General features: G+C 43.5%; 1 protein-coding gene across 3 annotated transcripts in view; it reads right to left on the bottom strand.

Moving 5' to 3' along the window:
• The window catches only part of LOC116449335 (contactin-3-like), a 96,550-nt gene that overhangs the window by 6,236 nt on the left and 73,618 nt on the right, over nt 1–16,696 (bottom strand). For all 3 annotated transcript variants that reach the window (XM_032120765.1, XM_032120764.1, XM_032120766.1), the window contains 9 exons: nt 9,409–9,536; nt 7,877–8,052; nt 5,191–5,308; nt 3,902–4,060; nt 3,666–3,815; nt 2,748–2,818; nt 1,672–1,906; nt 1,415–1,530; nt 597–783 (listed from right to left, as the gene is read on the bottom strand). In XM_032120765.1, the coding sequence (XP_031976656.1) occupies nt 597–783; nt 1,415–1,530; nt 1,672–1,906; nt 2,748–2,818; nt 3,666–3,815; nt 3,902–4,060; nt 5,191–5,308; nt 7,877–8,052; nt 9,409–9,536 (1,340 nt within the window). The remainder of the gene's footprint in view (nt 1–596; nt 784–1,414; nt 1,531–1,671; nt 1,907–2,747; nt 2,819–3,665; nt 3,816–3,901; nt 4,061–5,190; nt 5,309–7,876; nt 8,053–9,408; nt 9,537–16,696) is intronic.

Genomic DNA, 16,696 nt, shown 5'->3' with positions numbered 1-16,696 from the left:
GTGCCTCTGACAGAAATACTTGAAGACCGATGACCCTGATTCTGAGTTGTACTACAACAGAGGAGCACACTAAAAATATTTCCACTTGTAGAAGAATTAGTGCAGCCTCTGACAATCTGTTCTCCAGCTTAATTTGGCCTTTGCAGCAGCAAAGTGGCCTCTTGAGCAATTTGTTCAAGGGGGAACAGTGGACATGAAGGATTGTTTTGCATGAACTCCAGGAGGTTCATTGCATTTCAAAAGCCATGCCCTAGAGAACTTATAAATATGTTATAGAACACTGAAAAATTCAACAAGTCTCCTTTTTTTCCCCCCTTCTAAATAACAGAGATTTTTCATTTCAATTTCTTCCAGTCATTAGCAGCATAATGAAGGTTCTGTGCAGGAATTTCAGATCTTCCTTGGGCTCCCCTGGAATAGCTGGGTTTTACTCATCCTGCTGAAGAAGAGGGTGGAAGCTCTGTGCTTGGTTTGGGTGACTGTATGGAAATTAGGGTCACTCATACTGTGATTCCCAGGAATGCCACTATTCTTCTTTCCCCTCCAAGTGCTGCCACAGCATTCTGCCTCTCCCCACTTTAATCTGAGATACTCACGTGGCTTTTTGGTGGTGGCATTGACAGTGGCACTGAAGGGCCCTGCTCCAGCGCTGTTGTAAGCACGGACAGCTGTGTAATAAGCCAAGTTGCTCCTCAAGCCTGTGATTTTTATTGATGTTTCATTCCCTGCAGCTTTTACCCTGCTTGAAGATTCTTCTTTCTGGCCATTATTCCAGTACCTAACCTAGGAGATAAAAACCAAACCCATTTAAATCTTGCATGGAACGGGCTGGGCTGCTCACCCACAGCGTTGTACTCAGACTCTTTTAAGTGGGTTTTTTTTTTTCCTTCAGCTGAAAAAGGTAGAAATACATTAAAGTTTCAGAAATATGTTTACTGTGCAAAAATAAAATATTCCTATCCAGCTGCTTCTCACACTTGCTGCTCTTTTTAGTGAAAAAGGCAATTGAAATATTAGATCTTGCCTGAACCAAAGAAGGACAAGAGGAAAAGCATTAGTTCATTAAAAAGGAAACAAGTAAAGCTCAGAAAAATGTACCTTATAAAAAAGTTTCTTTGAAAGTGAATGTAATTCTGAAAAAAGTCAGTTTGGAGTTATGTCAGACACATGGCTATCTATCAGCACAAGAAGCAAAAACACAACTTCATTCTGTGGGGTTTTTTTCCCAAGACAGAAAGAATTAGCCTCCTTCTGGGTGTAGGTGGGGCAGGAAGAGCAAGATTTGGGGTCAGTCTGTGTAGTTGTCCTGCAGCCTGCACGATGCTTCTGGCCCATGGCCCTTTGCAAAAAGGAGTGGATTTTACTGAATAAATAGGGTTTGTTAGTTAAAATATTTTGATTTCAATAGACTCACCTCATAGCCCAGCAGCCTTCCATTGCTCATCTTCCAGGGAATGGCTCTCCAGGAGACCTCGATGGCCGAGGAGGACAGGCTGGTGGCAGACACTCCCGAGGGGGCTGTGCTGGGCTCTGCGTTGGGAAACCAACAACAAGGGAGAGGTGACTGTGGAAACAAACCTGTCCTTATCCAAACCAAGCTCATCTCCCCCAGCTGCTGGATCCCCTGCTGGAACAGCTCATGCAAGTGCTTGGGGAAACTGAAGGCTGTACCTTCCTCAGCCGAGAACACCGTGGTGACTGCGCTGAAGGGCCCCTCGCCTTTGTTGTTGTAGACCCCGACTTTGACCTCGTAGGGTGAGAAGGGCAGGATGCTCTCATTCCTGAAGACGTATTTGGGGGTGTCAGGAGAGGTGACCACGGTCTGGATCCACGTTGTGGTGCCCGAGGGGCGGAAGGCGACCACGTACCCGAATCCTTCCCCGTTCTGCAGCTCCTCGGGGATGGGCTGGACAGAAGAACACAGATCTGTGATGCCATGGGGATATGTGGCAGGAGGGAAGTGCCAGCAGACTCGTGGACATGCTGCAGGTGCTGGCACTGCACTTGGCAGCATCCCCCTCAGCCAATTAACTCTGCTACAGCACAGCAAAACGCGCTCCCTTCGACCCACTTTAAGGTTTGCATTCCAAGAAGAGAACAACTTTCAGGTAGCATTTTTGTTTTCCACTAAGTATTCTGCTTTAAGACACTCTTCAGTAAATATAACTTTTCTTTCATCAATCCACAGTTCATAAAAAATGAATAGTTGCTCAGTCAGCTATTAGAGAATCCAATACCACCTTCATACAGCGGCTTAAACCTTCCTCTGATGTGATCATGATTAGATAACCACACAGAGCAGTCAATGCTAGGAACAGAATATTAACAGCTCTTCAAATCATTAAAAAGGGATACATAATACAAAGCAGTGTGAGATTGTATTGGTTAGCACATGCATCCAAGGGTAATGGTGGGAAAGCAAGAACTGCAAATCTGCACTGCAAAGCCCCATTTCTCACCTTAACCATCCCTCTTCCTCTTCCCCTGCCCCCCTGCCTCCTTTTTAGCATCAACATTTGTTTGAGAACAGAAGCAATCCCAGCCAAACTAAATTCCTGGGGATTTCCATCCAGCACAGGGACGTGTAGCAGTGAAAGAACAAAGGCCAATGTCCAGGGCTCACACCACACACGGCACAGAGCACACGGACATCCCAGAGGAGAAGCTGCTGCCACCAGGGAAATTCAGAGAGAGCAGAAAGAAAAGAAAGAAGTTCTGTGAAGGAAACTGCTCGCCAGCAAACTTACATCCCACGTTATGACCAGCTCAGATCTGCTGCCTCCTCCCCCACTGACCTCAGATGGGGGAATTTCGGGAACTGTGGAAAGGAAATGCAGAGACGTCTGCACAGAGAATACATCGCATCACAAGAGAACACACCACATCAGCCTCAAGCTCTGAATTTAACCCATATTCATACTCCCTTTGCAACCAGAGAAAATGTTTTTGGGGTAGGAGGGGCAGTCCTGGAAAGCCCCAGCCCTGTCCCACATTCATCTTTCCCTGGGCCAGGCCAGGATTCCTCTGAGCACCTGGAGAACCTCAGCAGCTCACAGATTACACCAGGTATGGTGTGTTTAAGAACTTCTCAAAACTGGAGACAAGCTTCATTTTTTAATAGAGTTAACTCAGAGAATGGCCTGGGTTGGAAGGGACCTTAAAGATCACCTTGTTCCAGGACACTTTCCACTGACCAGGCTGCTCAGAATTCCATGTCCTTGAACACTTCCAGGGATGTTATGCAGATGAATTGGGAAATGGCCTCATTCCAAGTGAACTGGGGTTTTAATTGATGGGTTCTTCTGAGCCACGTGCTTGTAACATGGAAGGGTTTCACTGATCAAACACCAGCAATGAAAATCCCCTGTCAAAATTAACCTCTTTCCATCCATTTATACCTTCAGACTCTGCAGCACTGCCTGAACTGGCAGATTTTGGCACAGTGCACAGAGTTTAAATGGATTTAGATGTTATGCTTCTGTGATGTTCAGTAATGCAACACAAACTGTCTCACAGCTAAATGGAAAAATACGAACAAACTTGTTACAGGCTTTTATATCCAATGGCAACTCCAAGCTTGTTTGCAAAGAGCCAAAGATAACACTCCTTTTCTTTGTTAATATTCAAGATTCTTGAATTAAAAACAAATAGAAGGACCCACTAACCTGCCTCTTCAGTTCTTACTTTTTCTGAGGGCAAACTAGGTTCTCCACCTCCTATTTTGTTACTGGCAACTACACGAAATTCATATTCAACCCAAGGATTTAAATCCACTACTGTGCTTGTGAAGGTTTTCCCATCGATGACATCCGGAACTACGAAGAAGAGAAAGGGAAAAGGAAAGTCAGGCACAGGGTGCCAGAGATGTTCCCACAGAGCCTGGGACGGGAATTGTGCTCACCTGTGGTGGCTCGCTGCCAGCCCACGGAGAAGGGAGTCCTTGCCTGGATGGTGTAGGTGGTCACGGGGCTGTGGTTGTCTGTGCCCTCCTGCCAGGAGATCTGAGCTGTGGTGTCCGTGATCTCCTCCACCTTCACGTGCTCGGGGGGCCCAGGAGAGCCTGGAATCGGATGGAAAACCAGGCAGTGTTTGGTGAAGCCCTGAAGCACCCTGGGAATCACTACCAGCAGGATGGATTCCTGTTTTTTCTTCCTCAGGGAGGAGGAAAACAATTCAGACTGGAATAAGAACACTTTTAATTACTGTTTTACATTCACTAAACTTAACTCTGACTATTTCAACCTGAAATACTCTCAAGGGCAGAACAGATGACTGGGTTTTGATTTTTTTTACCAAGAACCTTTGTTCAGCACATCTCTCTCTCTTTGCAATGTCTTTTCCTTTAGTCCTAAATGTCCTCTTTAATCTACAGATACATCTCTGTAGTCTGTCAACTTTTTATCTACAACTTCTTTACCGTACAATGCACTGGAACAATTTTTCAGCACATCTGACCAGAACCCCATGCAGCAATTCAGTCACACAAACTTCCTGCTGCCTTCTGGAAAATCCTCATTTCTGGCCATTTCCTGGCCAGAATGTTGGGTTTTGTCTCATCTGCACCAGCAAAGGGGCTTGAAATGAGTAACAGTGCATTAACAATGAGAAAATATCTGACATATTTTAAAATATATTGAGTAACTGCTGATCACATAATGTGCTTTCCTAGATCAAAGCTTTTACCTTGCAATGACCATAGCTGTAACATCAGCAAAAAAAGCCACAATTCTGGCTCAACTGTGAACATTCCAGCTTGGAATGAAAAGGAATAATTCTGCACTCTAGGATTTAAACCTTAGGACAAAGCCTCTCCTGGCCTCTGGCAGAACTTCCATTTCCCAGGAAGGATTCTGGAGTCCCCAACACTTCAGTCTGCAGAGGCAGCAACTGCCTCAGAGCTGCCAGTGAGTTCCCTCCTGTCAGTGACCTCAAGGACTAGCAGTGAAAAAAGATGTGAAGTCACTATTATAACCTCCAGCTCTTCATTCCTCTGGGAAAATCAGGCTTCACCCAAAGCCTGAGCTGTAATTCTCCCTAGCTGCAGGTCAGAATGACATAATTCAACTCACAGTCATTCATCACACCATTCAAGCCATGGACTGGTTCTGTAACCTCCAACATCAGTTGTTTCTACAGCCTACAATATAAAAAAGGTGGAAAACATGACCCTGGAGCTGGGCTGGGATGTACCTCGCACGATGAGGTCAGCAGCAGAGGCCACACTGTCCACCTCTGTCTTCACCATGCACACGTACTTCCCACTGTGCTTCAGCTGGATGTTCCTGATCATTAAATCACCTGATGCACTCTGTGGGAATACAGAACATTCATTAATGCAAATGCACCACCCTTGCAGTCTAACATTTTCTTTGCAAAGGGAAAAGAAATCCACCAAAAGTGTGAAGTTGTTCAAAAGCTGCATTGCAGTGACCAGGACAGCAAATTATTGCCCATCAACTGCTCCAGGTTTGTTGTCTGGGAGCATTTTCCCAAAAAACACGAGGTAGTGTCCCTTTTTTGGGAGAAGTGAGCTCCAACACGGCGAGCTCACACTGGGAACACATCTCCTGCCTGGAACCCCCAATGACCCCAGGGTCCTGTGACCATTTGTCTCAAAGCCCTAAAAAGAGAGAAATGTGCTTTCTGTGGCCATTACCCATTTGATTTCAAGACAGAATTCATGGGGTTTTTATCTGGAATTTTTAAGTCAGGTTATGACAGGTTTTTAAGGAGTTGGCATATGTAGAAAGACAAAGTTGAATTCAGTCTATTTTACAGGTTATTGTGAGCACACTTTCCTTTAAAGGTTGCACAGTTCAGGCTGTATTTCCCATTTTACAAGCCTAAATTCTGTTCTTTGCTTTTCATTGAGTATTTAATCTTTAGTACTTTTTCCCCCATTGTTCTCTCTCAGATCACAGCATGTGGTTATTTCCTGGATCATGGGAAACAGAAATAAAACTTGAATGAAACTGTAACTTCATATGATATTCGGGCTCTTTGTGTACTGCTTGTTTTCCACATCAGCGAACACAGAATTTGACATTAAACCTTTGGTAGACAGTGTCCCTTAAAAAAACAGATCTCCCCTTTGTGTCAGTTGAATTTCTGCTTTAACTCTGTTCCAATTGAATTTTCCAGGTGAAAAATGCCTCAGTCAGATTTTAATTTTTAAAATATATTTTTAAATTTTAATTTTCTGGAGAAGCAGCATTTTCTTCAAGAGCAGAACCCTATTTGTGGGTATTTTTAGCTACTTTGGCCACTGATTCAGGGGCAAACAGTAGCTTGGGAGAAAGGCAAAGACATGACTTTGAGGTTTATTTTAGTCTTAGAAAAAAAAAATGAACCTTTCAAAACATTTGGTTGTTTTTCTTTGTTTCAGCATTACAATGTCTCAATTCTTTATTCAACATGAACTGAAGCCAGTTCTGCCTGATTCCCTTCCATGTGTGTGCCTGGTCTTCTGTGAAAGCACAGATGGAAGTTGTTTGCAGGACAATTCAGTGCTGATTGCTTACAATAAATTAAAAGTTGAGTCAAAAGCAATCTAAAATCCATCTACTTGAATGGAAGTGGATATTCAGGGAATGCCCAACACCAGCAGTGAATGCAAGCAAATCACGTCCTACACGAACTTATTTCAGCAAACTCAATTTGAGACAACTCAACAAAGGGGGGAGGGGGCTTCAAATAGAACAGTTTTACTTGAAATAAACCCCAGCAAAGTGTTAACACTGCATTTCAGTTATTTGTGGTGATTTGGGAAGACTCTCAAGGGACTGGGGGAGCAGCAGGAAGCCCCCCTGCAAGACCCTCCCTTTCCATCGGGTATCACATTCCTGCCTGGTCAGATCCAGCCTTTGGCAGGGTGGACAAGCCCAGGTGACCGTGGAATCACCTTCTTCCCTTCCCCCTGCTGCCTGGAATACAAATACAGAGTGTTCCATGCAGTAGGAACAGCTGCTGGAATTCCTTTTTCCTGTCCTGGCTGCAGAACAACCCCAGCCAGCGCTGGCGATCCCCAGTTTTGGGGCAAGTCTGCTCAGAATTTGGGCACCTGCTTGGTCTGCCATGCTCTTTGTATAAATCACCTGGCTAACAAAACACCCCAAGAAGCAGAAAGACAGCCTCACATCCCACAGTTTTCCAACCATCTGGAAGACCAGGTGGTGCTCCCGGAACATCCCAATAGCAAAGAGATGCTGGAGACCTCAGGCCTGTGTGACAGGGACCTCCCAGACATCAGTACATGGAAATCTATCCATCAAAAAAAGTAAGTATCTTCCAACCAAGAAAGCTGAAGTTGTTTCTGCAATGGTGTTTTCATTTAATAAATCCACACTGTAACTACTGGAAGGCTTAGAACATATTTAGGATTATTTACTCACCATGACCTGCATGTAACTCCAGATGGAATTATTGCACTGACCTTAATGTGATACAAAGCCCAGGAAATATTCTCATGGATCTCTTGGTAACGTGTGAAGTTTTCTACTAACGAGCTCAAATTCCTCTTCACACAAATAAGAGCTTAAAAAACCAAAGCCCCTGAATGTCTACAGGCTATAAAATCCCTCATGACAAATTGGTTTGTGTCAGGTTCCTTTGCCCATCATTGCTGTGTTTCATGTGATCCTGAGGAAAATCGCATAGAAACGGATTCTAAGAGGTAAGAACTTAAAAACTTCAGGTCTAAAACACAGGGCACAAGAAAAACGAGTGATGGGCAGCAAGCTGGGCCAGGGGATGGTTTCCTTTCAACACAGGAGAGAATTCTCAAAAGAGAAACATCTTAATTTTTAGCATGAGGAAAAAAGAAGTTCGTGCTGGCTAGAGCTGTAAGGCAAGTGAAGAGAAGGTGTTTGCAGCTCACCCCTCCAACCTTCTCGAAGTGAGAAGCGTCCCTCTGGAAGTCCGTGAGGGTCCCGTTGAAGTACCAGGTGAAGCTGATGTCCAGCAGGGGATCGTGCTGCACCTGGCAGGGCAGCACAACGCTCTCCCCCACGGTCACATCCATGTTGGAAGGTGCCAAGGTGATCCTGGTTGGCTCTGCAGGGAGCACAAATATGGGTGATTGGGTTTTTCTGCATTGCTGAGCTTTGCCTGCCACTGATATCCCCCCACGTTCCTCAGATGTGATCAATGACAGCCGCTTCCAGTGATGCAGCTGGGCTGGGAATGCTGCCTGACCCCTTTTGCTGGAGCTTTGTGTCCCTGCATTTCCCAGCAGGAGCTGCTGGACACTGGAAAGGTGAACTTGAGCCTGCTGGGTGCAGCCAATCCACTCCACAAAGCTGAATCCACAGGCAGGAATTGCCACTCCAGAGCTCTCAGCAATCCCACTCGTGTTCTGGAGCAGGAAGCAGCAGCAGCCACTGGGCACATGAAGAGGTGGGAGTAAGGGAAGAACCAAAAAAACCCCAGAACCTGGAGGAAATCCACTTAAGGAAGAACACACTGGATATTTGGGTCCATGCATCACACAGAACATAAACAGTGTCATCAAGAAGAGCTGTTTGTTATTCCAGAATCACATTAACAGAGAAAAATTTCAGCTACCGTAAATACCGTAAAAATAAAATTTAATTGTAGGAATCCTCTGTATATAATTCTGTTATCTGTACATAAAGGGATGTGAATCATTTAGGAGCACAGGCTGAAAACATGAAGCTGTTAATCCACTGAACAAAGTAATTCTGTTTGGACCTATGAGATATATAGGATATGTAATGCAGTGGGATATTAGATAATTCTGAGATTGGAAAATCTTTCAGATATTAAAATCTTTGAAGAAGAACATTATGAGAGAAGACATTTTTCAGATAAACTTCACAAACTCCTGTCTCTTTTCATCCAGTGTCTCAGCCAGCAGCCAGGAATGGATGACTGGGAGGAAGGGGCAAGATCTCTCTGAAAAACATTTCTGGATAAAACTCAAGACTGTGTTCTACTGCCCATGGAGTCCCTGAACGCTCCCCTGCAGCTGGAGTTTCCACCACATCTTTTTCCAAAAGCAAACACCATTTAAACCTCCTTTGGGCTAAACAGATTTTCAACTGGAATATAAAATTACCTCCAAGATTTTTTTTGATTGACATGTTTTTTTCACAACAAATTAAAAACCCCCACAAACCTAAAAGCATAATTGCACTATTTAGTGTTTAGAGAAGTGAGAGGAGGGAGGGAAGTGTTCAGAACTCCCTCACATCTGAGAAATATCTTTGTCAAAGACAAAAAAATCCCTCGGTGTCTCTCCTTTCAACTAATAAAAGAGCTGTAACAGCCATCCTTTTATCTTTATGCATTAAATAAGTAACTTCTCATACTTTTTACATTCTACCCCATCACTGCGGACTCCTGAGTCTGCAATTCCAGGTCCATCCCCCTCTGTCCCAGCTCACCCACCTGTAACTATCAAGTTGGTGGAGCCCCTGGCTGTTCCAAACTGGTTTGTTGCCAGGCACGTGTAGCTGCCAGCATCCCCCTTGGTCACGTTGGCTATCCTCAGTCCTCCATCCTTTAATAGTGTGATCCTAAAAAATGATGAGGAGATTTTGAAAGTTGCAGCACTTTTAGACAGAAGGCTTTAATACCTTATTGTTATCCCAGACCTATTAAGCTATATCAGCAATTAAGAAGAAAATGAGCTCTGTCCCAGCTGAAACCAGGACAATTTCCAACCTGGGGTTTGAAAATGTTGTGATCATTCACTGACAATACACAACAAACTTGAACCCACACATTACTTTGGACGTGTTATTTTGGACACCAGTAACCAATGTTTTAGAGATGTGGGCATATGTACGTGTGTGAAAGAGAGAAATCCCACATGAAATCCATCTTTTTCATCTGCACCAACTGGAACTGGAATAATTTTCAGCTCTTTTGTTGTTTACCTCAGGCAATCTTGCACGGCAACTTTGAAATCACTGTGATTACCATGACAACTCTATAGGACTGTTCATGAACTTCCTTTGTGAAGGACTTGCAGGACAGAAAATTCCCTTCACCCCACACAACCTCCCCCAGTGAGAGCATGGAACAAGCAGGAAGGTGCTTATACAAGATGTAGACAGCAGAAAACCCACAGCACTGGTAGGGGCAGAGGAGCAGCAACATCCCCACAGCAGAGGTGACATCCCAGGCAGCAGCACTGGAGGGATGCACAGGTAAGGCTGGTTTGACTCCCTCTTTCCCTGTTTCGTGTCCTCCCATCTGTTCTATCCACAGTGGCAGGCACTTCTACCCTGAAGACAACCTGGAGCAGCAAAATAACTGAAGAGATACAAAAATGTCCACACTCGTTAACAAAAGGTACCCATTTTCCTGAGATGCCCAAGTCAAAAGAGCTTCAGAGCTTTTCTCTCACATCCCATCAGTCCATCGGAGAGGCACCAAACAGAGCACAGCACCTTGGCTGGATGGTGTTTGGGAAATGCCCTCAGCACCCACACTGGTACAGAATGAACACAGCAGCAAAAAAACCCTCTTCAGGCAAAGCTCTGCCTGCATTAGCCGGAGTCTTGCTCGGTTTCCAGGGGAAGTGCCAGCTGAAAAGGCAGCAAATGCCAGCAAATTTAACATTGCCATCCTCCCTCCCTCAGAGGAGCTGCGAGGGTTTTGCCTGCTCACTTGTATGTGCTTTGCTATTAACCTGCTGCTTTATTCAGTACAAAATTAATTAATTAATTACACACCTCTGCTGCTCTTTTTATTTTCAACACTCTTGAGGTAAAATAACGTCAGTAGATCCCCATCATTTGTCCTGGCTGAGTTCTGTGGTTAAATGCTGCTGTGTTAGGTGGGATATGGGATAAACTCTCCACAAGTCCCTGACCCGAGGTTATGCTGAGGAGGGTGACAAGTGACAGGGACCAGAGGAAATGGCCAGGGGGGTTTAGATTGGATATTGGGGAAAATTTCTTCATGAAAGGGTCATCAAGGGTTCAGTGATCTTATCCTTCACCCTTAACTTGTCAGACCCCAAACCCACAGTCCCTAAATGCAAACCACAGCAGTGGGAGTCCACCAGGGCTCTGCAGTTCCACTGCCCCTCTCCCGTAACAGCAAATCCACCCAATCCTCAAAGCCACATGGAGGCTGTTTTAAACATCTAAAAGCAGGAACCTGGACTCCTGCCACAGCTGCACTGCTCCTTACAATGAAACAGAATTTTTGGAATTACAATATAGAAACATACACAGCTTTTAAATGCTTTTTTCTTAATTATTTCAAATTGCATTTTGTATTTCCTTAAAAGAGGCGTTTCAGCTCTCAGTGCTGTAGCTAAGATACTCTTCCTCTGGGCAAAGGTGGTGCAGTAATGAAATCAGCAGATGCAAATTACAAGAGATAACAAGTCACCCTGTTAGAACAACAGACAAAAGCATCTTATTGGGGTGAGAAAGAGAGCTATAAATAGGCAGCTTAATCCATTTATAACCACAAAGCATCCTGAGGTACCTCAGCTGATGTGGTGCCATTTGAGGTATTCTTCAAGGGAGGATGTGCCTCAGCAGTGACTTCCCTGAGGCTCATTAACTTGTTTTGGAAAATTCCTAAGTCATATTTGGCTGCACTTCATGTTAGATGGAACATTTAATATTAATTAAACCGTGCCATATGGTTTATAGGTATTTTAAATGTGTTAAAGACATGAGTAATACATTTTATAGGTAATTAGAATGACATCAAAAAAAGGTGTTAAAACATCTCAATTATGGTTGCAAGCTCCTGTGCTGTTGAACTTTCTAGCTGAGGCTTCATCTACTTTGATGCAATTTCCAATAGAAAAAAATACAAAACTAAAGAAACCCCAAGTGTTGACAAAGCCCAAGATCAAACAAAGGAAAATGCAGGATCAGGGAATAAACCTGAAAATGTCTATTGTTTAATTAAAACCAGTCACTTTTAGAGTGCTCTGAGCTACCTGCAAGCCTAGCTTGCCTAAAATAATTAAGCAGTAGGCTTATTAAAACCCAGATATAATTAATAATATTTTTTTTCTAGAATTAAAAACAAAAAGCAAACAATACACCAAGAAAAATCAAATTGAGAAAAATATTATAGTCTAAATAAAATCTTTATTGGTAAATTAGAAAAAGAGAAATGCTCCACTTTTTCCAATTACAAAACAGCAAATGCAGCTCAGAGCCTATGGAAACCCTAAACCCAAAAATAGCTCTGCCCTCCTGCTGAAACATGAGACAAAACAAAGCTTTTAGTTTACTTAAAATTATTCAATATTCACACTCGGTGCTGGAACAATGCCAGGGAGAGGCTCAGCCCTGTGACACAAAAATAATAATACAGCCTTTGGCATTCCCTGCATCTACAGGTGTTTTTCCAACCCATTTTGCTGAAGGCCAGACATTTCCCAAGCGAATTCCACTTTCCACAACCTGCACCCTTCTAATACCCTGGTGAGTGGCACAAAACCTTTTGCCCTGTACAAGGGACTGATGCCTTCGGTTTTAACTTTGGTATTTTTCAAATCCTGCACTGCCTGGTGTGTAACTCTCGAGTTTCTTGTAGCCTGTTCACTTCTCTCTGTGCTGGGCAGACATAACAAAGCCTCTCCAGGCCTGCTCTCCAGGGACACCAAGACTGTCCTATGCCCAAAAGTATAAACCAAAGAGCCTCTGAGAGGGGGGCAAGCTGAGGGGAAAACTGAAGCTTTAATTGGAGAATTAACCCTGATATGTAAATGAACCAAACCTATAAAAGTGTGAAGAACTCGTGACCTGGGGTCCATCTTGGGGTCCCTCTTGGCAGTGGCCTCTGGCTGCCCAGGGGTACCTTCGAAGGCCTTTCAAATAAACACCTGCCTTATTCCCTTACTCCTGTCTAGCCTCTGTTTCTGGGAATCAGGACCATTGCTCCCCCCGTGGTCCTGATCCAGCTGGAGACGGATTGAGGACTTGCTTGGTCATCAGATCACAGCGTCATTGACAAACTCATCATCTCTCGCTGACTCCTGAGCAGAATCGGGGGAATTGATGCTTGAGGAGATCCTTTTTCCTCTAATTCACACCCACACTCCTACACGGAGGTCAACAGGATGGGGAGAAGGATTAAACAACTTCAGGACTGACTTGAGAGGCTCATGTTGGTAAAATTATACATTTATGTATTTAAATTTAGAGAGAGAAGACAGAATGGTGCCTCAGGATCCACTGAAACTTGGTGCCAATAATGCAACTGATAATGACTGCAAACCTGTCCATCTTCCCAAGGAAATGCTTTATTACTGAACTAACAGACATCATCAAACTCGGGAATCACTGCCTGTTTCATTTGTCAGATTATTCAGCAAAAAATGCTACTGTTTTAGATCCTTACTGATATGGTAATAAACACAAACACATCCCTTTCCAGTTAGTAACATTTCAGTGCAAAGGAAGAGTGGAAAAGTGGGTCAAAACTGTCCTTTTATGCATCAATCAAATTCCAAGTAAATTAAAGCAGATTAATTAACAGGAAAGTCAGCAAAAAAAATTCCTATGCAAGTACTGGTAAGTAAATGCATTACTTTTCACATCACAGCACTTCAAACTGTAACACAAAATGAATAAAAATACTTAATTCAAACTGCAGGGAAGCTAAAATCATTAACTAATACTTATAAGTATTGTGCAATTCTTTGTCAGGAATTATTTCTTTCCTCCCTTAATTTGCCATCACTTGGCCACAACGGAAGCTGCTAAAACTGGAGTTTTCCTAAGGGAATTGCACTGGGAAGTCTTTCAGTGAAGTTTTTGCAGCATCTTCTCATCTTATTCTAGTCTTGGTAAATTTAGAACATCTAGGAATAAAGCTGAGTTTGTTTAAAGGTGAAAAACTGCTGTGCATTTTCACAAAATCTTGGTTTTTTAACCCTCTTCCAGTCAGGTATTTGAGCCAGGAGCACAGAACCCACAACAGCCCACAGGCAGCAACTGTCAAGTACAATCTGACAATTAAACCCCATGTACATACATAAAACATTAAGGAATTCTTGGAAGGGGTTATGTCTGGGTTGCAGCATGTTTTAGTATTTATTCTGTTTTTGGTGAGTTAAACCAGCATCAGGAGTGTTTAACCTTGGTTAAACATCTAATCCTCCTTTTCTGGAGGATAAAAGGACAACAAAAATTCATCCCTCTGGAGGTGGAGGTGTCTCAGGCACCTGATAAATTTAATTCCCATTTTCTGTCTTTCCTCCTGCATGTTATCCTATGCTTTCACTTCTCTCTGCACTCCATTGCTCTTTAATGTTTAGCTCTCTTTATTCAAGATACTCTAAAAAAAAAAAAAAAGAAAAATCACATACTTTGCAAAATTAACAAGAAACAAGATTGCATTCTTCAATGCTGAGTGATTTCTCAGCCCAGAGCTCATGAATCCATTTTGTATTATATTTTCTCCCCTCCACAACGCATACCATATTCAGCTCATTTAATTAAAATTTACTGAGTCATTATCCAAATCTTCTACATACTGAAAATGCAGAAGTATTTGAAAATAAATTAAGAATACAAGCAACAGTGCCATCAAAATGAAACTCTCTCAGGCTTTACTAAAGCACTGTGGTCAGCACCTCGGTGAAACCCAAGTTGTCTGATGACAAGAAATTGAAGTATTCGTGCTTTATTTTTATTATTCATATGTGAGTTTTCTTAAGATATATAAATTCTATCCATGCTGCTGCAAATGTAATTAAAATTAAGCTCCTTCTGCCTCCCCACCTCTCCCAGGTGTTGTCCACACTGGACTTCTCTGAGCAGAATTACCCTTGTGGGAGGAACTCCATCCTCCTGTTTGCTGCAATTAAAAAAGAGGAAACCCTCCTCCTCAACAAACTTCACTGGAAATGTAGTTAATGGCTGAAAAATGTACTGCTAATTTGAAACCCTTTCCTGAATTGCAGGAATTGTAGAACTGCAAGAAAATCACGAATTGCAATTACTCACAGCAGACAGTAATGAACTCCAGGGTTTTCTGAGAAGAACCACACTCTGCTCTTCTCTGAAGGCGAGTTTACTTCATTTAGATTAATTCAGGATTACTGTCTTGTTATTGTGCTTCCTCTGGAAGCCATTTACAATATGTTGTCAAAAATATACACTCTGGGTGATATTCTGGAACTACCTGCACTTTGCAGGAGCTACAGCTGTAATTTGTGTTCATAAACCTGAGCAGGCAGCATCATGTATGCTCATTTCTGGAAACTGAGCCCTGCTTTCTTTAGCCTGGTACCATCACCTCCAATGAAACTGGGAGGTACTGGTTTGGAAGGGCAACCTGAAGCAACCAGTAAGCCCAGCTCTGATGGCCAGGCAGACAGAAAGCCCAAAGCAAGATGAAAATCGTGGCTGAAACTCTCCTCTCGTGGAGATGTGGAGCCCTGCAAGGTCCAGCAGTGCCTGGCAGCTTTGACTCTCATGAATTGAACCTACACAGGCTCCAACAGCAGAGACAGGCGGATTTGGGAAGGATACCATTCTACTTGTCATGGACATGGAATGGGGACAAAAGCTAGGAATTTTCCTAAATGGACAAAATCAGGAACTATGCATTTTTCACAAGTGCTTTACAAAATCAGTCAAAAATTAAAACCCATCGAGAACCATCTAAAGGCAACAGGTTCCGCATAAATTTAGGGATCGTTGTTTAATTTAATACATTAATATTCTTTAATTAAAGGCTAGAAGTAGTGGCTACAAGCAGTGCTATTTTGAATGGGATTTTGCTCGCCTGCTTGCAGGCAGGCAGGCAGCCAATGAGGCTGTGGTACCAAGTCCAGCTCTGCAACAACAGATGCCCCAACTTCTGCCAAATTGTCACATTTGACAACACTTAACACCAGAACACATGAAAACTCCTGTGGCCCCTGTGAACAAAGAGCCAGGGCAAAGATGACAGTGCCCAAAGCTTCTGGGTACAAGGAGACAGCTCCAGCGCTACGATGGAATAAATAAAGGTCTCCACGGCAGTCTCTTTAAGTTTTATCTATCTGGTAGCAACTTCTGCGTTTAAAAATTGCAAAACAAAAGCCCAGTGTGGTGTTTTACAGGAACAGGACCAGAAGAATTTTGTCTAATTGAGAAGCAGCTTCCCAGTGCCACCCAACAGAGGAGCAGGGACACATTCCTCAAATCACACCACACTGCCATGGCAATCCTCCTTCAAAACCCACGTTTGGTTTCCTCAGTCTATGTCTGGCCTTCTGGGCCCTCCCTGTCCATGAATTATCCTGCCAAGCACAGTGTGACACCAGAGTGTTCCAAGATGCACATGCACAGCCATCCTGTCCCCACTGCTCCCAGCAAACAGTGTGACTTCCCACGGCTGTTGCTGTGAGTGCAGTCGTGTCTAACTCAGACAGAAAGGCTGACCTGGGGCCAGAGTGAACTCCCAATTAATAATTCTGGCTCCTCTGAGTGTGCACAGCCTGTCCTGACTGCAGCTGGAATGCCCAAAGTGCCACACTGACTATATTCATGCTAAATCAGACCTGTAACTATCTTAATCACACCTTTCCTCCAAGGAGCTTTTTTGCTGCCCCAGTTCACTCCCTGCAACTCCCAGTCTGTGTAAATACTGAACTGTAGAACAGAAAACCTAGAGAAGTCAGCAATCCCCAGCGTGGGAGAGATGCAACCCAAAAAGCTGCTCCAGAGCAGAGGTACAGCCCCGTACTGTCTCTTTACAC

Source organism: Corvus moneduloides, chromosome 11 (genome assembly GCF_009650955.1).
Source record: "Corvus moneduloides isolate bCorMon1 chromosome 11, bCorMon1.pri, whole genome shotgun sequence".
Taxonomy (NCBI): Eukaryota; Metazoa; Chordata; class Aves; order Passeriformes; family Corvidae; genus Corvus; species Corvus moneduloides.
The sequence above is the reverse complement of the archived record's forward strand: the minus strand, read 5'-3'. Positions and strand labels throughout refer to the sequence as shown.